Source organism: Yarrowia lipolytica, chromosome 1D, assembly GCF_001761485.1.
Source record: "Yarrowia lipolytica chromosome 1D, complete sequence".
NCBI classification, from domain to species: Eukaryota; Fungi; Ascomycota; class Dipodascomycetes; order Dipodascales; genus Yarrowia; species Yarrowia lipolytica.
The window spans coordinates 2,168,518-2,190,883 of NC_090773.1; the positions used below are offsets into that span (position 1 = coordinate 2,168,518).

Consider the following 22,366-nt stretch of genomic DNA (forward strand, 5'->3'; position numbering starts at 1 on the left):
GAGATTTCCGGAATTATATGGATCTTTTGGAAATTGTGTGATTTTTGTATCCTGTCGAATCCATTTGTTTGTTGGCTCGACTTCTCTACTCCAATCCCCCTTCCTTCCAGAGATATATCCACGTCTCTCTTCTCGGTCCATTTACTTGACTGGTAATCAGCCTCCACTATACTGCCTTACCAAATTCTAACTATGCACTTGACAAAATGTCCTGACTTGACTAAATACCAACTGTAGTCAACTAAACCAGCCTCAGATTGGCAAAAGACCCCATGTGGTGGTTGAGACGCGGGTTTTGATCCACAGCGCCCTTCAGTCGCATGATGGTATGTCACGCGACTCTCGTAAAGAGATCTGGCACGGAATAACAACGTCGTTCATCACTGGCCGGTTTAGTTGCCGTTTGTAGGTGTGAAACGGTGGTTTTTATATTTCGCAGAGGCCGGGTAACTTGAGTTTACAGTTTAATTTTATTTCACCAAGACGAGTTCCAAACCTTAAATAAGGCAAGAGATGTGATCTGACCGAAAATTGTGGATGGGTCCATGGTGGTTCGTAGGGTGTTGAAAAGAGATAACAATCGATATTAGCTGTATTTTAAGCTATGACGAGTAGTTGCAGTGTCCAATAATACTCGTAATCTGTAGAATGAAGCTGCTGAAACTTAATGTTGGAAAGTTCAGATTTTTCACCGGACTTTAAAGCCGGTTTGTTGTGCAAGATATGACTGAATGACGTGAAACGTCCAGTATGGATATCAGAGAGTGAAATCGTACTATCATCAGAATCCCCCGGTTCTAGCGGTCACGATGGTACCATTATCATTGTGATAGCATCTCGAGATGCGGTTTTATGAGGGACGTGACCCAGAATTAGATGGAGAAGAGTCTTCGACAAATATAAAGTAGATTGTTGTATTCACTAAGCAGTGATCAATCTATATATCTCACCGCCGACAACATGTCTGCATTTCTATCACATCCTGGGGTCCCCACAACCCTAACCTCCCGTTTCCCGCCCTAACCCATGAAAAAGTGTCACACCTGCATTTGAAGCAAAGATGTCGGATCACATACAAATTACAAGTTTGGACTTTGAGGATTATACAGGCCATCGCAGCTGTTGAATACAGTGAGTACGAGAAGGGGACTGGGGGGAATGACACGGAGAGTGTGGCTCAAACCAGAACAACACTAACACAGACAATTATGGTGAGTTATACACGATGGTTAATGAGGTGGTTATAGAGGGTTATGAGAGGTACTGAGAGTGAAGGGGTGAGCGAGAGATGTGGGCGATGGAGAGATGTGTGTGAGGAGCGAATTGTGAGCGACATTGGCCAGTTCTAGAATGATATTGGTGACTGGTTGGTTGGTCCGTTGAAGGGTTTGTTCTGGAGAGTGTGGAGTCATGTCACCTTGTCTGATCTCAGGACTCGGATTTTCAGGTGGTTATCGTGATACCTTGGTGTGGATTAGATGTGGATTGTTTCAGACAGACAGACAGATAGAGAGAATGACGCAGAGACCGACTCAGACAACTTCAGACAGACAGATCAACAAACTACAGATCTAACCAATTACTCAGTCCTCATACTCAAAGCGATCATCTGTGAGATTTCACCATAATCCCCGGTTGATCGGTGGGCTCTGGAGAAGAGCCAAGATAAGACACATATCCTCAGACACAGTGACAACGAGCTGGAGAGTGAACAGCTATGATACACGGTGTGATCAGGCTGGATCGTGATCTACTTCCGTGTCCATTATCACATCATGTCATCGTCTTCTCATCTGGATCAGTTGGTTTTGGGGTCCCCAGTTGATTGAGCTTTTCTCCAAGTCCCTGTTGCGCTTTCGTGCCTGCATCCTCTTGTGCAAGTCTCTTGTGCAAGTCTCAGATTGTCCGTCGCGCGCAATTCCTGATGTCTCAGAGACTCCAGATCTCACTCAGAGCCTTGCTGGTTTCATCTGCGGATTGAACCCAAGTCTATCTCTTTGTCGACTCATGTGCTATGCCCAATGTCTTTTGAAGCCTTATCTCGTTCCTAAATGTGTTCTCTCGAGCTAAGACTTCACTCTCAACACTTGTTGACCCCCAATGACGCTGTGCATTAATAGTGCGCTCGTTACTGAGCTCATAGATGATTGTTGTCCACGCTCAGAATAGAAATACAGCTTCCGTGCAATTGCTGGACGGGTTCGTGTTCTTTTGTCACGCACAACCATTCATTCACTAACCCAGATGTCATCCACCAAAGACCGGCTGGAGTTTTGGAAGGAACAGCAAATGCTCCTGTCCTCTCCCGACTCCCTTCCGTCTATCCTCAGTGCTCTTTTTCAGACTATTCCACACTACTCCGACCACGTATCGAGGGACGTGGTAGTCGACACGTGGAAACTGCTGCTAAAGGAACACCCTGCCGCCCTTCAAAAGGTTGTGCCCGTGCTCGCCAAGCAGTTTGCCATCTACAAAAAGTCCTCCACAAACAACCTCATGGTGCTGCTGGAGTGGACCAACTACTTTGTGTCCTTCTCCCTGACCAACGCCGGGTCCGAGCTCAACGACTTTGTCTTCAAGGACCTCATTTCCATGCAGGCCGAGCTCGTGGACCTGTGCTCAGCATGCAACCGGGAGCGAATGGCCAAGAGCGCTCTGAGGCAGACCCGAGCCGCGTTTGCAGCCTGCATCACAGCTAACGGAGCTCTGACCAAACTGCTGAACGTATGCCTCCCAGGCACCCCCACGTCTACGGCTCTGCTGGGCTGTCTAGCATCTGCATGCGCTGAAAATGCTCCTCAAACTTTTGAGCAGCTGGATCTTTCAGCCTACTCGCAGTTTTACGGCGCCAACGTGCTCGGCGCCAAGGTTCTGCCCTGCAAAAACGCCACCAAACAGTTTTGCACGGGATACTTTGGCAACCTGTCTCGTGACCAAAAGTCCAAGGTCGCGGCTGATATCTTTGATGCCACCAAGAAGTCGATTCTGAGGTCTCCCGAGTCTGTTCTCGAGTACGCAATTCCCCTGTTGCTAGAGAGTCTCGATAAAGACGATGAGTCAGCAAAGAAGCTGGTTGACGGCATTTCCGCTTCCCTGGTCACATGTCTCAAGTCTTCCAATCAGCTCACTCGAGATGGAGCTGTCACATGCATCGGAGTGGCCTGTGCTATCTCTCACGAGACCCTCTACTCCGAGTTGGCCAAGACTGTGTCTAAGGTGACTGTGTTGGAGCAAAAAGTGGCCTATGGAAACGCTATTGCTGGCTGTCACGTGACCGATCCTTCTCTGTCTGCCGCCCTTGCTCCTGTGGTTACCAAGGAGAAGAACGAGATTGCCCTGACTGCTCTGTCACGTGCCTTTTTGGTCCACTTTTCCCCTGATCAGGCTAAGACTCTCTCTTCTGGACTGTCTGACTCCAACGCTGGCGTCGTCAAGACCTGGGTTCTACAGCTGGTCAACTTCCCCCAACACGCTGAGCACGTGACAGGTGAGCTGGAGAAGATTCTCGCTTCTTCCACCATCGTCAAGGGTGCGATTTCTGGTCTTGGAGCTGTTTACCTGCTCACCAAGGCTGGAAAAGCTGTAAAATCTGACAAGGCTCTGGAACTGGCTCTATCTCCTCGAGTGTACACCAAACTCAGTGCAGGCGAATTTGTCACTGGTTTCAAGGCTCTGGAGTCGCTGTTCAAGGAGGTTAACCCTGACAATGCCCCCGACTTTGGTAAGACCATCTTCTTCTATGCTTATGGCGACTCCGAGGTCAAGGTGGACGTTGACTGCTCTAGATTGGTTGGTCCCGCTCTGAGGAGCAATTACTCGGATGGTCTGGCTGGGGCTGTCATTTCTGGAATTTCTGACACCCACGTCAGCGAGAGAAAGTACTCCAAGTTGCTTTACTCGCTGTTTAGTGCCGAGAACAACTGCGACAAGGCTCTTGTCGATGGGCTAGAGGTACTGTGTGGCGTCGGACTGTGGATTGAGTCCGTTCTGGGAGCATCTCGAGACCCCCGAAAGTTGTTGTTGGACAATGAGAAGCATGTCAAGTCGATTCTGTCTTCGGCTGCCTCCTCCAACCTCTATCCTACCATCGCTACAGTCTGTTTCATTGCTCCTGACGTCTTTGCTGGTGAGGTTGCCGAGCAGTTCTCTGTTTCGAACCTCTCCTGTGTCACCACTGAGGCCGTGACCATCTTCAACACTCCCGCTGACGAACTGGCTTTCGATATCAAGCGAACGGAGCGTGTGGCTCACAAAAACTCCAAGGAATACCAGGACAAGCTGTGGGAAGAAAACCTCAAGAAGGAGCTCCAAAAGAAGAAGGGTGTTGTCGAAAAGCCAAAGTACACCAAGGAGGAACAAATCAAGGTAGACGAACAGATGAAGAAGGAGGCAGAAATTAGAACGGAGGTCACCGCAGTCGCAGATCACGTGACCCGGCTCATGGGCATCATTTCCGCCCTCTCCAAGGAAGCCATGACGGTTGATAACGGCAAAGAAACGTGGTTTGGACCGGCCATGACGCTCATGCTCGAGCTCCTCAGACACCCCAACGTGGATGTGCTTTGTTCCAGTCACGTGACCAAGACTCTCACGGACATGTCTTGGATCACCAACGACAAGCTGGGTTCCATTAGACCCTTCCTGGCCGTCTGCCTGCTCAGAATGTATGGTAATCACGTGAGCGAGGACCTCCAGAAGGAGTCACGTGACTCTCTCATCACGCGGGTGCTGTACAAGATTCATTCTGTGGCCATGTCTTCTCCTCTTGACGCTATTTCTCTGATTTTCGTGCTTCCCATTGTCTTGTTTGTGCTCAAGAACCAGTCTCGTGACAAGGACGTGGCTGAGGAGCAAACGCATCTTGCCATTGAGATTGTCACTTGTCACACCTCTGCTTTTGCCGACGTGATTACTCCTCGATCTGAAATCATGAGCGCCCTCATTCAGCTCATGAAGAGCACTCCCACCAAGGCCAAGCTTGCTCGTGAGTGTCTGTACTCTGTGGTTGAGCACGTGGCTCTGACAATTACGAAACCCGAAGAGCACGTGTTGCTGAGTAACCTGTTCACTGGAGACACTGGTGTTCGTCATGCTATTCTGGAGGCTGTTGACGCTCATCTCACTCTTGATGACTCCTCTCCTGAACTCTACGTGACCTGTTTCGATGTGGACGACGTGAACCGAGAACTTGCCGAGCAGATTTACTCCGAGAACAAGCTCTGCAAGCCCTCTTCTTCTGTTCTTCTTCCCTTCCTGGCTGCTGAGTCGTCTTCTCTGCGCCTGTCTTCGGCACGTGCCTATGCTGCCACTGCCGAAGCTGACTCCTACAACCAGCTCATGGCCTACATTATCGAGGCTTCTGTGCCCATTCCTCCTACCCTGGACCAGTACGGAAAGCCCAAGAAGGGCGAGTCTGCACGTGACCAGTGGGAAGCTCGATGCGGAGCTGGTCTAGCTGTGCACGAGATGGCACCTGGCATGTCTTCCGAGCATGTGATTTCGTTCATTGAGTTCCTTGTCGAAACCGGCTACTCTGACGTCAACTCTGACGTCCGACAGGAGTTCAATGATGCCGGTCTGGCTCTTGTTGATCAGCATGGCCTCAAGAACGTTGAGGAGCTGATGAAGATCATTCAGAACCGACTCAACAAGGCGTCTAACGGCTCCGAGAGCGATGACCACGTGATTTCGTCTTGTGTTGTTCTGTATGGTGCTCTGGCCCGCCACCTGGAATCTTCAGATTCCCGTCTGCCTGTCATCTACGACCGAATGTTGGTTGCTCTAGATACTCCTTCTGAGTCTGTGCAGTTCCGAGTCTCCGAATGTCTTTCTGGACTGGTCAGCAAGATGGACAAGAAGGCTAGAGATGGCTACTTGGACCAGCTCACCGAGAAGCTTCTTTCTGACTCTTCTCTCGCCATTCGACGAGGAGCAGCATATGGTATTGCTGGTCTCGTTAGAGGAGGCGGAATTGCTTCCATTGGAGAGACTGATCTCATGCGAACCCTGACAGATGCTATGGAGAACAAGAAGTCGTCTGCCGCCCGTCAGAGTGCCCAGTTTGTGGTCGAGACTCTGTCGATGGCACTCCAGCGACACTTTGAGCCCTATGCCCTGCAGCTCATGCCTCTGGTGCTTGCTGCTCTTGGTGATCCCGTTTTCGAGGTCCGAGAAGCTACCAACGATGCTTCTCGTCAGGTTATGAAGCACACCACTGCCTACGGAGTGACCAAACTCATTCCCATGGCCATTGAAAACCTCAACCTCACTGCTTGGCGATCTAAGAGAGGAGCTGTGGAATTGCTCGGTAACATGGCCTACCTGTCCCCCCATGAACTGTCCACCAACCTGTCGCTAATTGTCCCCGAGATTGTGGCGGTGCTCAACGATACGCACAAGGAGGTGCGGGCCGCGGCTAACAGCTCTCTCAACCGGTTTGGTCACGTGATTTCCAACCCCGAGATTCAGGCTCTTGTTCCCAAGCTCATTGGTGCCATTGCCGAGCCTGAGAAGACCGAGGTTGCTCTGGACGGTCTGCTCAAGACCCAGTTTGTGCATTACATTGACGCTCCCTCCCTCGCTCTCATTAGTCACGTGCTCCAGCGTGGTCTTGGAGACCGATCCGCCGCAGTCAAGAAGAAGGCTTGTCAGATTGTTGGCAACATGGCCATTTTGACTTCGGCTCAGGACATTGCACCTTACTTGCCCGAGCTGACTGTTTCCCTGGAGACCGCCATGGTCGATCCCGTACCTGGCACTCGTGCTACTGCTGCCCGGGCTCTGGGTTCTCTTGTCGAGAAGCTGGGCGAGCCTGCGTTCCCTGATCTGGTCCCTCGACTTCTTTCCACTCTCAGAGACGAGTCTCGAGCTGGAGACCACCTTGGTGCTGCCCAGGGTCTGTCTGAGGTTGTGTGCGGTCTGGGTCTTCGAAAGCTGGAAGAAATTCTGCCTCAGGTGATCAAATCCTGCGCTTCCCCCAAGAATCACATTCGAGCTGCTTTCATGCCGCTGATGATCTTCCTGCCTGCCACCTTTGGCAACTCGCTGACCCCTTACCTGTCCCAGATCATTCCTGTGATTCTTTCTGGACTTGCCGATGATGTTGATTCCGTCAGAGACGCTTCCCTCAAGGCTGGTCGGCTCCTGGTGTCCAACTTCTCCAGCAAGTCTGTTGACCTGCTGTTGCCCGAGCTTCTCGTCGGCATGTCTGACTCCAACCACCGAATTCGACTTGCCTCGGTTGAACTCATGGGAGACCTACTCTTCCAGCTCACTGGTCTCACCAAGAACGAGCTTGATGAGTCTGATGATGTCAACGCAGGCCAGGCCCTGCTCTCGTTGCTGGGACAACAGACTCGAGACACTGTTCTGGCCAACTTGTTTGTTTGTCGAGCAGATACCTCTGGACAGGTGCGACTTGCGTCGATCGAAATCTGGAAAGCGCTGGTGGCCAACACCCCTCGAACTGTCAAGGAGATTCTTCCCGAGCTCACCAACCAGGTGGTTACCCGGCTGGCTTCTCGGGACCACGAGCAGCGAGAAATCGCCGCCTCCACCCTCGGAGAACTCGTCCGACGAGTCTCGGACTCCCTGCAGCAGCTTCTCCCTACTCTGCAGACCAACCTCGACAACTCCGACTCTGACCAGAAACAGGGTATCTGCATTGCTCTCAAGGAGCTCATCGTCTCCTCCTCTAGAGACCAGCTGGACGCCCATAAGACGACCGTTGTTCACATTCTGCACGAGACTCTGACCGACTCGTCACGCGATGTGCGTTCCGCTGCCGCCTCTGCGTTCGATGCCTACAACGAGATTATGGGAAACTCGGCTGTCGACGACATTCTCCCCAAGCTGCTGTTGCTGCTCAAGGAGCGTCCCGAGGCTGCTCTGGCGGCTCTCAAGGACATCATGCAATCGCGAGCCAACTCGATTTTCCCCGTTGTGCTGCCCAAGCTGCTGTCTCAGCCTATTTCCGTCTTCAACGCCGAGGCCCTCGCTTCTCTGGCTCCTGTTGCTGGCCAGACCCTGCTGCGACGACTTCCCCAGGTGGTTGGCAACCTTGTGTCCGCCATTATCAGCGCGCGTGATCAGAAGGACGACGAACGAGCGTCTGCTTTGTTTGACTCTCTTGTCTCCATTTTCCTGTCGGTGTCTGACGAAGGAATCCATTCACTCATGCAGCAGCTCAAGTCCATGGCCAAGGACGAGGACTCGGCCGTGCGAACACTGCTGTTCGAGACCCTCACACCCTTTTTCAAGGACACCCAGTTGGATCTTTCTGCTTACTACATTGACTGGGCTGAGCTGTGTATCTATGGTCTTGACGACGAGTCTGTTTCTTCTGCTGCCAAGAGCGCTCTGGAGACTCTGGTCAAGAATCTGTCCAAGGAGGAGTTGGAAACCCTCTCCAAGCCTGCTTATTCCGCTCTCGCCAACACCTCCATCCCCCTGGCCGGTATCAATGTGCCCAAGGGACCCGCCTGTATTCTCCCCATCTTCGTGCAGGGTCTCATGTACGGTACTTCGGACCAGCGAGAGGCCTCTGCCAACGGTATGGGATGCATTGTAGAGCGAGTTGACGCGTCGCTGCTCAAGTTGCACGTTACCCAGATCACAGGTCCCCTCATTCGAACCATTGGAGAACGGTTCCCGGCCTCTGTCAAGGTGGCTATCGTTACAACTCTCAACCTGCTCCTCAAGAACTGCTCTGCTTTCCTCAAGCCTTTCCTGCCCCAGCTTCAGAGAACCTTTGCCAAGTGTCTCAGTGATACCGGCTCTGAGCGACTGCGAAACGAGGCTGCCGAGGCCCTGGGTACCCTGATTACCCTGCAGTCCCGAGTGGATCCTCTGGTCAGCGAGCTCGTTACCGGAGTCAAAAACTCCACCGACGAGGGCGTCACCAACGCAATGTTCAAGGCTCTGCAGGGCGTCGTGTCCAAGGCCGGCGGCCAGATGAGCCAACAGTCACGGGATCTCGTTTTTAACCTCGCCGATGAGGTCACGGGACTCGACAAGCATGTGTTGGCCAAGATGCTTGGAGGTCTAGCTAAGGTCGGAGACGCTTCTGTGGTCTATGAGGTGTCCCAGAAGGTCAACAACAGCGAGTTTGGCGCCTATGTGCTGAATGAGCTGCTTGTGGCCCAGGCTGGCGATGAACGTGTGTCTACACGTGACCTCCCCGATGATTCGCCTGATTACGTCACTTCTACGCTCGAGTTGATGAAGTCCGAGACACCTGCAGTTTCCGATGCTGCCACTCTAGCCTGTGGAAAGCTGCTGCTGGCTTTCGGCGGCCTGCCGTTTGAGATCACAAAGATTCTGTTGACTCAGCTGGCTCAGAACATCACTGCACCGGCCTCTTCGTCTTCCGACACTCGACGTCTGGCACTGGTGGTGCTTCGTACTGTTGCTAGACAGCAGCATGCGCTTACCAAGCCCCACGTGACTCTTCTTGCTACTTCCACGTTTGCGTGTGTGCGAGAAATGGTCATTCCTATCAAGCTTGCTGCTGAGAAGGCGTGGTTGGCTCTGTTCGACCTGGTTACTGGTTCCACAGAGTTTGACAAGTGGTTTGGAGAGGTGCAGTCGGAGCTGCCCAACAACGGACGGTCGATTGGCGACTACACTAAGCGTGTTGCCATGAGACTGGCCCAGGCTGAGCGAGAGCGACTGGAGGAGGGAGGAGACGACATGGAGAGTGATAAGCGGGAGGACGAGGCGGAGATTTGGGAGTAGCCAGTGAGCCAATGTACGAGACAGTCTTGCATCTACGACTAGTCTGTGACTCCCAGGAGGAAAAAGGAGGATTTTGTGTTATTTTTATATTTGAATTGAAATGAATTGTATTGATTGATTGGAGCTGTAATCCTCAAGAGGCGGTTAGGAGAGTCTGGGTGGTTAGGAGAATCTCAATGGTTTCTTGTGTGGATATGGAGCCGGATTTGTAACAGATTCAGGGGGCTTGGTAACCTCGCCCTTGTAAAGCAGTCTTGATGAACGTCTTGCGAGAAATCCCAGTATTAGTTTCAGTATTCGTTTCAGCCTCGTGAGAAGTGCCAGACAGTCTTGGCCTTAGTAACTTGGTCTCAATTCCAACCATAATAAGGGTCTTGCTTTCAATTACCGTGGGTCAGGTGGTGTGGGTGTGTTTGATAGGAACACGGGTGGTCAGGGTGACGTCGGTGGGGTTACATGAGTCGAGTTCACAGTTAGTGACGTCTGGGTGGTGGTAATAATAGTGGTAGATTCGGAGCTCGTGGTGTTGGCTGCAATGGGGGAGGCAGAAGCGGAAACTGGGTTGTCAGTTGAACCAGCAGAGGTGTCGTCTGAGACCAGCAGAGGTTGTACCAGACGTGCTTGAACTGGAAGAGACATGCACACCCTCTGAAGTCACGTTTTTTTGTAGCGACAGATGCAGATTACCAGCCGGCTCGGAGTCTGATTCAGAGATAGTCTCTTCTGCTCCAACCAAGCCTCGATCTCGACAATAGTGCCCAACAGACAGTAGCTGCAGCGCGGCAGACTTGTTTTCGACAGGTTCAATGGTGGCAACTATCGCTTCAAGCTGACCCAAAGAGTCACGACGTTGTTGTTGAGATCAGAAGCCGTATCTCTCTTGAGAAGACGTCGTTTAGCCCGAGTATTTGCCAGCAGCTCGGCTATAAGACTCATAATACAGTCTAGAAAAGCCGAGACGCTGGTGACGAGAGATTGGAGCTTCTGGGAGTCGTTCAGGAGCAACGTGGATGACAGTGAAATCGAGTTGAGTGAGTGGTGTAGCGGGAGAGAGAGTTGAAGAGGGTGCAGCGGGCACCGATGGAGCAGGCGTCCGGGAAGGAACAGGAGTCCGGTGGGAAGCGCAGATTTCCATGGATAGGTGACATGGCACAATTTGCTTTTCTGGGTGGCTAGATAACCACGGGCACTTCTTCAGGTTTTGCGGGGAATCTCTTCAGGTATTCCTGCTGCCCATGTGGCTTCCTGGGCAGCCCAATATAAGTAGGCCTCCAGAACTGGTTGCCGGAAGCTGTTCTCGCTAAATGGAGGAATTCTGGGACTCGGGTGTTTCCTATTGTAGAACCAGTTGTAGGAAGCAGCGACCGGCTCAGGGTAGTAGGGAGTAATGACATTCTCCAGCTTGCTGGTCCACAGTATGCAAAAAGAGAAGTACATGTACATACTGTAGTCAGCACGCACCTGCTGAAGTTTGAGCATCCTCCTCGGCATAATAGGTGATCATGGATCTCTGGAACTCGGTCTTGGTGCTGTTGGGATATCTCATCGATTTTTGTTGAAAACCTGCAACAGGGGTTTCTTGAAGAATGTCCGCTTGAGTGCTGGTACAATAAGTAGTGATAGATCCTTCTTGTAGATGAACAGCTTTGCCGTGGTGAACTCCTTTATTCTCGATGATTCAACCAGAAAATTAGGACGGAAATACCCGACACGACGCGTCGAGAAACCAATCTGTGAAATGCCTGGGTGAAACGCTTGGGCAGTCTGGCCAGAATAGAAAAGCAGCCATGTTCCAGCAGCTGTCCTGAAGTATGATGTCTCCGACGAATGGGAGATTATAGAAGCGATTTCATGGCTGACTCAGGCACAACGTGCATCGAAAGAAGAGGAAGGGTAGTGTGGTAGTAGTAAGTCTCTGTCAATCGAGTAAAAACGCCGTAACAGTTTCCGATGTGCTTCGGGATCTAGTCAAGGAGAAAAGTGGGTCGTTGAATCATCGTGACACTAGAAGTTCCCATTCACAGCTTTCAGGCATCCAGTTCCCCTAGATTCACTCCGAGCACGTTTTCTCAGCAGCTCAAATGCAGATAGAACTCGCTGTTAACGTGTACCAAGTACATTGGGATAGCCCACCCACTGTTTGTATGAATCTGACAAACTCAGGCTTCAATTTGCGGCACAATAGCGCTGGACTCATGGGAAATCTCCTGTGTCAAACGCTTGACGTTATGACAGCTGGGGAACAGGTATTTGGGGCATTAACACAAAACGTGGTATCATCGACAAAACGCATAACCTCCGTCCATGACGCTATTGCAAAAGGGTCTCTGCTGTTGTCCTGTTGTTTGGTGTATCTACCTGGTTAAGATGAAGAGATCAAAGTCAATTAAACCCCCACTAAACTCTCAGTTCGGTAAACTGGAACAGTACAAGTACAGTAGTTATTCACAGGTACCGGTATTTTTTGATTTAGGAACAGGAGACGGTGATAATATCCGCCCTTCTTAGGGAACACTGATGGTCACCCCTTTTTTTTTCTCTTCTTTTTCTTTCTTCTCTCTTTTTTTTCTGTCTGTTTTTTTTTTCTGTCTGGATTGTTTTTCTGTTTTTTTTTCCCCTTTATTTTCTTAAAGATCACATTCCCCAACTAAATTATCAACCAACCTCAACTAAAATATACGTGATATTAACAAAGTATTTCTTGATGGACCATCGGGCTACAAGTGTAACATCGTGCTTGCTCAGCATATAAATTGCACCATTAAATCACATCCTTAAATCACATATCACTCTCAATCTAAACAACATTGCCGCCATATCCACTGTCATCTTGCAACCACCCTGGGGGGCCCATCTGAAGGCAAAGAAATCCAGCCTTCGTGAACTTTGGCAGCTACTGTAGCTGACTGAGTGATGTAAAACGTCTTATCACCATCATGATCGTCGATCCACGTCTTGCCAGACCCAAAGTAGGCAAAAGGATCGTCATTGTCTTCATACCTATACTCAAAGTCCTCCCATCGTGGTTCTCGAAGCACGGCAATAGCATGGGACACGGAACCGGGCCAGTCGACCTTGGATCGTTTAGTACCGTCTTTGGTTACTTCGTTGAAGAATCCGTTGCCTTTAGTGACCGAAATCGCTTTAGACAGCTCAGTGATTCTCCTGTTGAACGACACTGTCGCCTTGAGGGACGGCTCCAATGACTTGATTTTCTCAAGCTGTTTCTTTCGGATAGCTCTGGCAATATAAGCAGCTTGCAGCTCCACAGTCTCAGCAGGAGTGCTCTCGGTGATGTACGAGTTGACAGAAAGGGTGTAGAAGAAGTTGGGGAACCCCGGGGCAGCTAGACCGAGGTAGGATGCTGAATAGCCAAGTCTGGACTCCAGAGGGGAGAAGTGTTGTCTCAAACTGTACCCATCGGTGCCAATAATTTCATAGTTGGGGGTGAATCCATTTCCGTTGGTCAGAGGATAGCCCGTGGCGGCAATAATAACATCCACTTGTCTTTCAACACCATCAGCTCCAATGATACCGTTCTTGGTAAACTCCTTCACGTCACCGAGGAGGTAGTCAACATTTGGTCGGGTGAGAGCCTCGAGGTATCCAGGGGCAGGTAGAAGCCGTTTGGCTCCAAAGGGGTACGTGGGTACCACTTTCCGGAACAGTTTGGGGTCTTTGCCAACCCGAATCCACGCCACAGCCAGTAGTTCCTTGGTGAGTTCTCTAAACGCAGGAGTTCCGTAAAAAAAAAAATCGTACTTGCCTCCAATGTTTCTGTGCAACTCCTTCTGGAACTCCAAGTAGTCTTTGTCGGACTTGATAGACTCAATGTCGTCCCTCGAGTACTCCACGTAGCCGGGGACTCCGGGTCCAAACAGAGCATGACCAATCCAAGAAGAGGACTTGGCGTAGTGGTCCACGTGGGCCGCTTGTTCGACAATCTGAGGCAAGATCTGGACTCCAGTGGCTCCGTTTCCTATCAGAGCCACTCGTTTGCCGGTCAAGTCCAGTCCCTCAGGCCACTGTTGAGGATGAAACTTGATCCCCTGGAAGGAGTCGAATCCCGGTTGAGTAGGAAGATACCTGGGGTTGTTAAGAGCTCCACTGGTGGCGATAAATACGTCAGCACGAATCTCTGAACGTTTCTTATCGGCCACGGTTTCCACCTGAATCACCCACTGACTGGTATTCTTGTTGAACTTGGCCTCTAGAATGTTGTGTCCAAACCTGGTCTTCTCGTTTAGTTGATACTTCTTTGCCCTGTCACCCCAATACTGCTTGATATCGTTTCCGTAGGCGTACGGTCTGTCCCAGTCGCGCTTGGGGTCAAAAGATAATTGGTAGGCGTGAACAGGAACATCGCATTGGACACCTGGGTAGCTGTTGTCGAACCAAACGCCCCCAAAGTCCGGAGACCGCTCCAGAATGGTGAGGTCAATGTTGTCTACCTTTTGAGAAAGGATGATTCCGGTTGAAATACCAGCAAGACCTGCCCCCGAGAGAACAACACTGATCTTCTCACGGCCGAGAGGAGGACGAGAAAGGATCTTCTGAGCCCATGGAGACGGGTCGAGACGGTCCAAATGGGGGAATTGAGAGATGAGTTCTTCCTTGTCGACGGACGAGGTGTCTGTGTGGCCAACTCCGTTTTTGGAAGACATGTTAGTAGTTGCACTGTGAAAGGTGAATGGTGAGAGGGGGTAGCACGAGGAGTATATGTAGACAGCCAGCATCACTGAATCATCAGTAACGCCACACAAGATCACCCTCGCAGGTGGAGGAAGCCTCTTGAAGCCACTGCAGTTGAGATCTCTTGGAAAAGTCCAATCTACCGTAGCCTGTAGTCATCATCATCATCATTACTGTACAGTAATGACAGTAAGATGGTCCATCCAGCTCTTCAGATCTGTAACTGTCACTTGTAGATGCTCTCGGGGCTAGTTGATTCAGAGTCACTCAACCACCCGGTCACTGGGGATTCATCAAGCCACAAGCCCACCATACCATAGACCTGATTTTTCAATCTTGCCATTCGCAATCATAACTCCATCCTATAGAGCCACACTCACTAGTGAAAGGCTAAGTAAGCCACCAATATTGTCAAGCCGGGTACTGTAAGTCACAGATGATCAAACAAATACTGAGGTTATCAAGACATAGATAAGGCGATCTGAAAGCTAACGCGGATGGACAATCATTGGTGGATCTAGCAAAGCTACGGCCAGAAAAGTTTTCCTATTCGCTCAATCACGCCATAACGGGTTCTCTATCGTCATTTCGTCTATAACTCATTCGTCTATCTCACCACATACTCAGCCACATCGGTGGCATACTTGACTCCCTTGTATGGCTTGACTCCCTCGCCCAGACCCCGGGCGGCCACAATGTTCACACTGTCCACCTTGAGACCCGAGGGAACAGCACCCTGCAGCGAGTACTTCAGGGTTACATGACTCACATTACCGTCACAGATGCCTCTAAACGTTGCGTTGAACCCCATGGGGGTCGTGGTGCCCAGATTCCACACCCCGCCCTTTTGATTAGTAATAAAGTCTCCGGTCGTGTTTCGCAATGTCTTGATTTTTCCTCCAAACACCTCCACCGCGAGATTGTCGACAGCCTTGACTCCTCTGTTCATGAGCACGCCCACTCGGACCTCAAATTCGTCCTTCTGCAGCCCCAGACCCGTGTGGAACGTGCAATTGACCAGATATGAGGACACGTTCACATCCTGTGTGTACGTCAGCAGTTTTGTTCTTCCGTCAGGAGGGGTGAAACGAAAGCGGCTGGCGGGTCCCGATTTTGTAATGCACACATGTTTGCCTCCAGCAATAGGACGACTGAGAGAAAGTTCGATTTCGGGGACACCTGAGAGATGCGATGTGAGGTACACAGAGCCGTCGACATATGAAACGACGGGTGTAGTCTTAGAAGCCCCCTGACGTCGGACAACACACGTGATTGACTCCTCGACGTCCACAAACAGCTCGTTCTGTGTGTGTCGCACGTTCTGTCTTCTCCAGTAGGGTCCATCGGCCGCCGAGCGGCTCACCTTGTGGGGGGTTGCACTCTGGCTCAGCAGTTTACTGAGCACGCCTCCCTTGCTCACGAATTCGCGCACTTGGTCCGGTTCGCTGAGATAAGGCACTCCGTTGTCCAGCGTCTCACTCAGGATCAGAGTCACTGTGTCATAGTTGGAGTCCAGCTTGGCGAGCACAAAGTACTGGGCCATGGAGTCGGTGAGCAGTTGCACAAACTGCGCTGGTACGGCCGGCGAAACCGTTGGATCAGCCACAATCACGAACGTGAGCCCGCTGGCCCGCTTGAACCGGTAGATGACGTAGTTTGACGACGACGTGCTTTGGATGATGTCCGAGCCCGGATGCAGGTCGATTTCCTCACTGATCGTCGTCCACGCGGGTGGTGAGCCCGACACGGGGTACTCGAAAATGAGAGACGTGGCATCCGTGATAAATATCGCTTCCATGGTGTGTTGTGAGGTGTGGAGGTGGTGACAAGTGGTGATCTGAAACGCTGCATGTTGGGAGTAGTAGCGTGCTTGCAGTGAAGTTTAATGCGAGAGGACCATGTCCAGACCACGGCGATAAAGAAGAGCTCAACGGTGGTCTAATTCGCTTCTGGATAAAGTGGCCACTCGGAACATTTTGTATTTTTCTCCTATCTGCTTATTAAGGCAAATTGTTTTTGTTTTGTTTTTCTTCTGCTTTTTTTTTCTGCTTTTTTTTGCTTCTGCTTTTTTTTCTTCTGCTTTTTTTCTGCATTGTGTGGTAGGAAGACGACAAGTATTTGGTTAAGGAGTTACTTGACGGGTAATGTAATGCCGAGGAAGACACAGTTCCCGACGACCAGGAAACGGAACAGGCTGACGTATCCATGAACGGCTTTGACACCCAGCCTGACGCACTTGCTCACCCTGAAGTAGCCCCTGATGTCACCCAGTTTCTTCCCCCCGCTACCCCGCTTAACACCGAGGCCACCAACAACGGCCTTCCCCACGACCACACCAGTCCCAACACGACCAACCAAACACAACCCCCCCCCGGAAGTATCCACGAGGGCCGACCCCGAGGAGGGCACACCACCTCCAGTTTCTCTGGCGAGCCCTCTCACACCACGCTCGGCAAGAAGCACATTGCGGTCTTCCAGACCGCCTCGAGCGAGGTTCCGGTGCAAATCCTGAACCCGGACAGGTCGGAGAACAGACTCTGCTGGCTGCCTTCTCAGGAGGTAGCAAAGTTCATTGACGGGAGGTGCCCGACATTCCTGTCTACATGCCACTTCAAAGTTTTCCACGACGGTGCGACACTCAGCTCGGTAGACGAGATTGTAGAACCCCCGAACAGTCCCCCGAACCCCCCTAGGGTGACCACTCTCCATGAGGTGGACACAATGCTCCGACCGGGGCAGAACCAGTAAGCATGTCTTTCACCTCTACTACCACCCCTTCTAAAGCCCCATGTAAGAGCACCCAGGCCAAAATGAAATCTCCGAATGTTAAAGTCATCACGGCTAACATCGGCGGTTTTAAGATGGCGGAAGCGCTTAACCGATTACCCGACACCATTGTAAACATTATTCGAACTACTCACTACCCCGATCTCGTCCTTCTTCAAGAGACGAACTGGGTGGACTCCTCCCTACAAACCGCTCAACAAATCATTTCAAACTCGCCCTACCCGGGGGGCAGACACTACACCCTCCTCGGCTCCACAGCTGGTGTTTCTAATAGAAGCGTCGGCGTGGGGCTAGTCTATTCCGACAACGTCACCATCACAAACTTTACAACAGTTTTTGAATACTTCCCAGCCCTAGACAACAGACTGTGTTTGGCCGACGTGCACATCAAAGGCACCGACAGACACCTATCGCTGATCAACGTATACGCACCAAACGAGCAGGGAGCCTCCCCCTTCACTAACCGGCAGTTCTACCAGTCACTAGACGACTATCTACGCCTCCATCCCTGCCAATACCCCCTGATAGCGGCAGGCGATTGGAACGCGGTCGCCTCCAACGACGGCAGGATTGGCGAAAAAGTGACGACTCACCTTAAGGACTTCTTAGCTAACTGGGACTTACTAGACACCTACACTCTAATCAGCAAACACAGAAAAGGCCTCTACACTCACACCAACAACAGCCGCGGAGCTGGCAGGCGCCTGGATCAGCTGCACATCTCTTCGACACTCTCACAGTGGATCAAATCCACACAACTGGTAACCAACAAGCAGGGTCACAACATCACGAAGTCCTCTCACCACGCGGTCCAATTCGTCTTTAACTTTGGCAACCTCACCCAGCGACAAGACAGAGGCCCAGGCACCTGGAGGATGCCCTGGTGGGTTTTTGATACAGAGTACATTGCTTGGCTCAAGTTCCACGTCAAATCCATTCTGAAGCGATATGGTCCTTTGAAGCCCAGCCTGAAGCTGCAATGCCTGAAAGAAAACATTAAGGTCACCATCCAACAGGAAGCCAAAAACCGCGCACTTCGAGATTCCAACCACCCAGACAACAGACGCCGCGAGGCCCTCATGGCAACAGCCTCAGACTGGCAAGCCTACCCAGCTAACGAGCCATACCCGATGCTCCATGCTCGGGTCGAACAATCCAAGCAACAGATGGAGATCCACTCCCTACGGAACCACCAAGGCCGAGTGAAGACCGACACCTCCTCTCTCTGCGACATCTCAGCTCGATACTTTGACAACATCTTCGACAGAGCTGCCGATATCAACGACACCGACGACAGCGCCTTTTTAGACCTCTTCCCCGAAGAAACCCGGAGGGTGAATACAGCTAACCCAAGCCTGGACTCGTCTTTTACCAAGGAGGAGATCTTCGATACCATCAAGGCGTCTACGCACAACAGCGCGCCAGGGCCAGACGGCATCCCGTACAGGTTCTACCGCGACTGCTGGGATGAGCTGGGGGACTTGATGACGGACGTCTACAACGAAGCTGGAGCCGACTCGCCCATCAGCACCGAACGCAACACCGCTATCATCAAACTACTGTACAAGTCGGGAGATCAGGCCGACATCTCCAACTACAGGCCTATTTCTTTGATCAACACAGAGGTGAAGATCTACACACAGCTCATTAACAAAGCCATCCAGAACATTCTTCCGGACAGCATTCACGGCGCCCAAAACGGTTTCGTACCGGGTCGACACATCACTAACAATCTCGACACCATGGATCATTTTTGCAACGCCTACTCCCAGCTGAACATGGGTTGGGTCGTAGGATCACTGGACTTCCGGAAAGCCTACGACACTATCAGCCAGAGTTGGGTGATAAAGACGCTTCGAAATGTGGGTGTCTCGGAACTGATGATCAACCGTATCCTAGCTGTACAACAGAACGCAGTAACGAGAATCAACATCAGAGGTGTCCTATCTCGCCCAGTCCGCATCAAGATCGGAGTGAGACAAGGATGCCCTCTCTCTCCAACCCTCTTCATCATCGCAGTAGACGCACTTGTGCGTCGTCTGGACCGAGAGATGTTTGGACTGGCCCCAGGCCTGCCACTATCCCACCACCACACCACTGGGCACAGGCCGCCACAACCCCCTACTCACCCGGAGGCAGTGGCAGCTGGACACATGAAGGTGTCGGCTTTCGCGGACGACATAGCGGTGTTCCTCAACAACATCCAGGACGTGGCCACGGTTGGTAGAGTGCTCTGCCTCTTCCAACGGGTCTCAGGCCTCACACTAAACCCGTCAAAGACGGTGCTTCAGAAGATCGGCCCCCCCGATTGTTTTGTTCCACTAACCTTTATTGACGCAGAATGGCAGCGAACAATTGACGCCACCTGGCCAACCGACAACAACACACGACAGGCCCCGACGCTCCGGACATCTGACAACATTTTCCGGTACCTCGGAGTACACTTCGGAAATCGCGAAAGGTTGGACACGCACTACGCTCAGATCAAGGAGGACCTCAAGGAGTCGCTGCGACGCCTTTCACTATGGGGTCTCCCCTATTACAGCAAGGCGTGGATGATCAACATCTACTTCTTCTCGAAACTGAATTTCCTTGGACCCTACGTCAGCCAGATCGACAACACCTTCATCCGAGAGCTGAACGAACTAGCGTGCGACAAGATCAACAAATTATCACCCGACAAAACACGCAAAACCTTCAGCAATGGTTTCATCCAAACTCCGGTAGGCAGAGGAGGACTGAACCTGCGGGACATGGGACGTTTCATGGTGTGCCTGAAGGCCGCTCGGGCTTACAGGTTCTTCCATGGCTCATCGCCGGCCCTTTGGGACTGCACCTTCCAGTTCTACAGCAGAACTCACAGTCTCACACAGGAAAAGCCACACCAGCGCGTCGACTGCCGCTTTCCGACAGGCCAAGCTTGGGGCTACGCAGCCTCCCCCACCATGCGAGACGCAATCAGAGCTTCTTTCGAGCTCAACAAGCCCCTCACCGCGGAACATGCCAACCCTCGAGAAGATCACGAGCCCTCTACAACAGACACAGTTAATCACAGAATCTGGGAACGAAACCAGGTGAACGTGAGAGCAGCAGAATCTTTCCGGGAAGCACACGTCGACATCGCAGCCGCGAGACGATACCATCCGGTCAGAATGGTGTCCACAGCGGAAATCGACCACCTCCGGTGGAGCATGGGACCACTTACTCTAGAGAACTTCATGTTTCACAAGACCTCGTCTCCCGACTTGCCAAACTTCCCACACACACTTGCACGACCGAAGAAGTGGACTCAACGAAGCGACTACGGGGGCATCTCTGACGACATGGTCTGGCAGGAGGTAATGCATGACCTTCGAAAACACTACATCGCCGACGCCAACAAAGCACAAGTTCTTCACCTCATGCGGATATCTCGACTTCCGCTCGTGAAATGGAGATACCCTGACGACCACGTTTTCACCAAGAAGAATCCAGGATGCGGGCTCTGTGATAAGGCCATCATTCAGGATCTGCACGAGCATATCTTCTGCAAGTGCGAAGTTCTTCTTTCCATGTTGACCAGGATGAAGATTCCGTCAGTGGACTCTCTAAAGGACTGGATCTTTACCGAGTCGAAATGTGGAGTACTCCCCTCTTTCCCAGGGCATGTGAACAGTGACGCCCCCCGGAAACATCAACAAGTCAAGACACGCAAATATCTGCGGGAATTGGCTTATGGGATCTGGAAGATGGAGAGATCCCTCCGGTACTCAGGGGACGACGCCACCCTGGGACATGTCCAACAGGGTTTGCTTCAATTCCTGAAGGAAGCCCAGATGTGTTTCTACGATGGACAACCGCCAGCACTTCACGATGAGCGAGAGTAGACACAGTAGCAAGCGTAAAAGGCGGCCGAGGCCACCGAGAGAACAGCGTAGCAGGGCGCGTAGTCACCACAGGGGACGCAGAACCAAACCAATGACGAAGAAGAACCACAAGGAGAAGTTTTCAAAGGCAATGCAAATGAAGAGGGCAATGGAAGGATTGAGATTAGAGAACTGGAGACTGGAGTGGCGTTTTCCCGATGAACGAACAAACACGCGAAGCTATGTGGACCAACATACAACACGGACTGAACCAGGTTTTTTTATGATTTTTTTACTGGAAATAGGTACGTGCCAAGTTGGACCATGACACTAAACGTGTTTAATTAGTAATATTCGTGTAAGCGTACATTCATTTCAAAGGTTATTCTTTCACGGCAAAGTTATAATTAAATGAATGTATATGCAGAAAAAAAAAAAATGCAAGGAAGGGTTGACAAGGTTCGATTACAGTAAATCGAAATTTCAGGGAACATCGGAACTATGAAAATGTACCCGAGAATGCTGAGAATGCTGAGAAGGGATAAAGGATCTTCTTCCGACTTCAACAATCGTGAGCACGTTTCAAGTTCCATCCACGCTTTATGTCCCACACATCCTCAGCATTGTTTCCTTCCAGTACGAGATGATAGAGTAGCACGTCGAGATACCGCTGAGATAAGACAGCAGCTTTTCCAGATGTCACCTAGCATCAAAGTGTCTTGTCGTTAAAATGACTATGGGAAGAAGAACAGGGGTCTTTCTGCCCATTGTAGTCTGAAACTAGTTAAGATCTAGAGAATGTGGAGTTGCAGACACTACGTCCATCTTAGAAGCGACATCTTAGAAGCAAGAGGGCGGTACGTCAATGAGTTATTCAAGTCTTCGTGTCGGCTACTTTCTGCACACCATACCTGCACCACTGTCTAGACTTGAATCCAGCTGTCTGTACAATAGCTCGACACGGTTCTAGACCAAGATCAGTTTCACCGACGACCTCTTAAACCCAGGCCAAGCGGGTTAGGCCAAGCGGGTTCTGGATTCAAATTATGGTAGAATAATAGTATGTACTGTATGTACCAGTAATAGTAGAAACCGGTAGCGCATTCAAGAACTTGTATTCAAGTCTGCCGCTACTGTGGCCATATCACCGTGAACAGAGCATGCGGTACAGTGCTTGGAACGAGGTTTTGAAGACATTAACGGAGAATATTTGCAGTTGAAGAAACAAATATGGGTATTTCGCATATAGATGATCCATCTAGAGCGTTATCAAGCCTTTAACACTCTTGTAACACTGTTCTTTTCTC

The 22,366-nt window shown here is 51.1% G+C and overlaps 6 protein-coding genes across 6 annotated transcripts; 3 read left to right on the forward strand and 3 right to left on the reverse strand.

Moving 5' to 3' along the window:
• Positions 1–1,717: 1,717 nt before the first annotated feature.
• On the forward strand, positions 1,718–9,735 carry YALI1_D21702g (uncharacterized protein; the record flags this gene model as incomplete). The annotated part of the gene is made up of 2 exons (XM_502953.3): positions 1,718–1,801; positions 2,245–9,735. The coding sequence occupies 2 exons, from the start codon at positions 1,718–1,720 to the stop codon at positions 9,733–9,735; spliced, it is 7,575 nt and encodes a 2,524-aa protein (XP_502953.3).
• Positions 9,736–10,907: 1,172 nt separating this feature from the next.
• Positions 10,908–11,281, reverse strand: YALI1_D21795g (uncharacterized protein; the record flags this gene model as incomplete). The annotated part of the gene is made up of 2 exons (XM_068282740.1): positions 10,908–11,050; positions 11,197–11,281. The coding sequence occupies 2 exons, from the start codon at positions 11,279–11,281 to the stop codon at positions 10,908–10,910; spliced, it is 228 nt and encodes a 75-aa protein (XP_068138841.1).
• Positions 11,282–12,560: 1,279 nt separating this feature from the next.
• YALI1_D21830g (uncharacterized protein) lies at positions 12,561–14,471 on the reverse strand (the record flags this gene model as incomplete). The annotated part of the gene is made up of 1 exon (XM_502954.3): positions 12,561–14,471. One exon carries the CDS (start codon positions 14,469–14,471, stop codon positions 12,561–12,563), a length of 1,911 nt encoding a protein of 636 aa, XP_502954.3.
• A 563-nt stretch (positions 14,472–15,034) lies between these two features.
• YALI1_D21847g (uncharacterized protein) lies at positions 15,035–16,225 on the reverse strand (the record flags this gene model as incomplete). Its single annotated transcript, XM_502955.3, has 1 exon — positions 15,035–16,225. The coding sequence occupies one exon, from the start codon at positions 16,223–16,225 to the stop codon at positions 15,035–15,037; it is 1,191 nt and encodes a 396-aa protein (XP_502955.2).
• A 407-nt stretch (positions 16,226–16,632) lies between these two features.
• On the forward strand, positions 16,633–17,175 carry YALI1_D21851t (uncharacterized protein; the record flags this gene model as incomplete). Its single annotated transcript, XM_068282741.1, has 1 exon — positions 16,633–17,175. The coding sequence occupies one exon, from the start codon at positions 16,633–16,635 to the stop codon at positions 17,173–17,175; it is 543 nt and encodes a 180-aa protein (XP_068138842.1).
• Positions 17,176–17,177: 2 nt separating this feature from the next.
• On the forward strand, positions 17,178–21,080 carry YALI1_D21857t (uncharacterized protein; the record flags this gene model as incomplete). Its single annotated transcript, XM_068282742.1, has 1 exon — positions 17,178–21,080. The coding sequence occupies one exon, from the start codon at positions 17,178–17,180 to the stop codon at positions 21,078–21,080; it is 3,903 nt and encodes a 1,300-aa protein (XP_068138843.1).
• Positions 21,081–22,366: the final 1,286 nt, after the last annotated feature.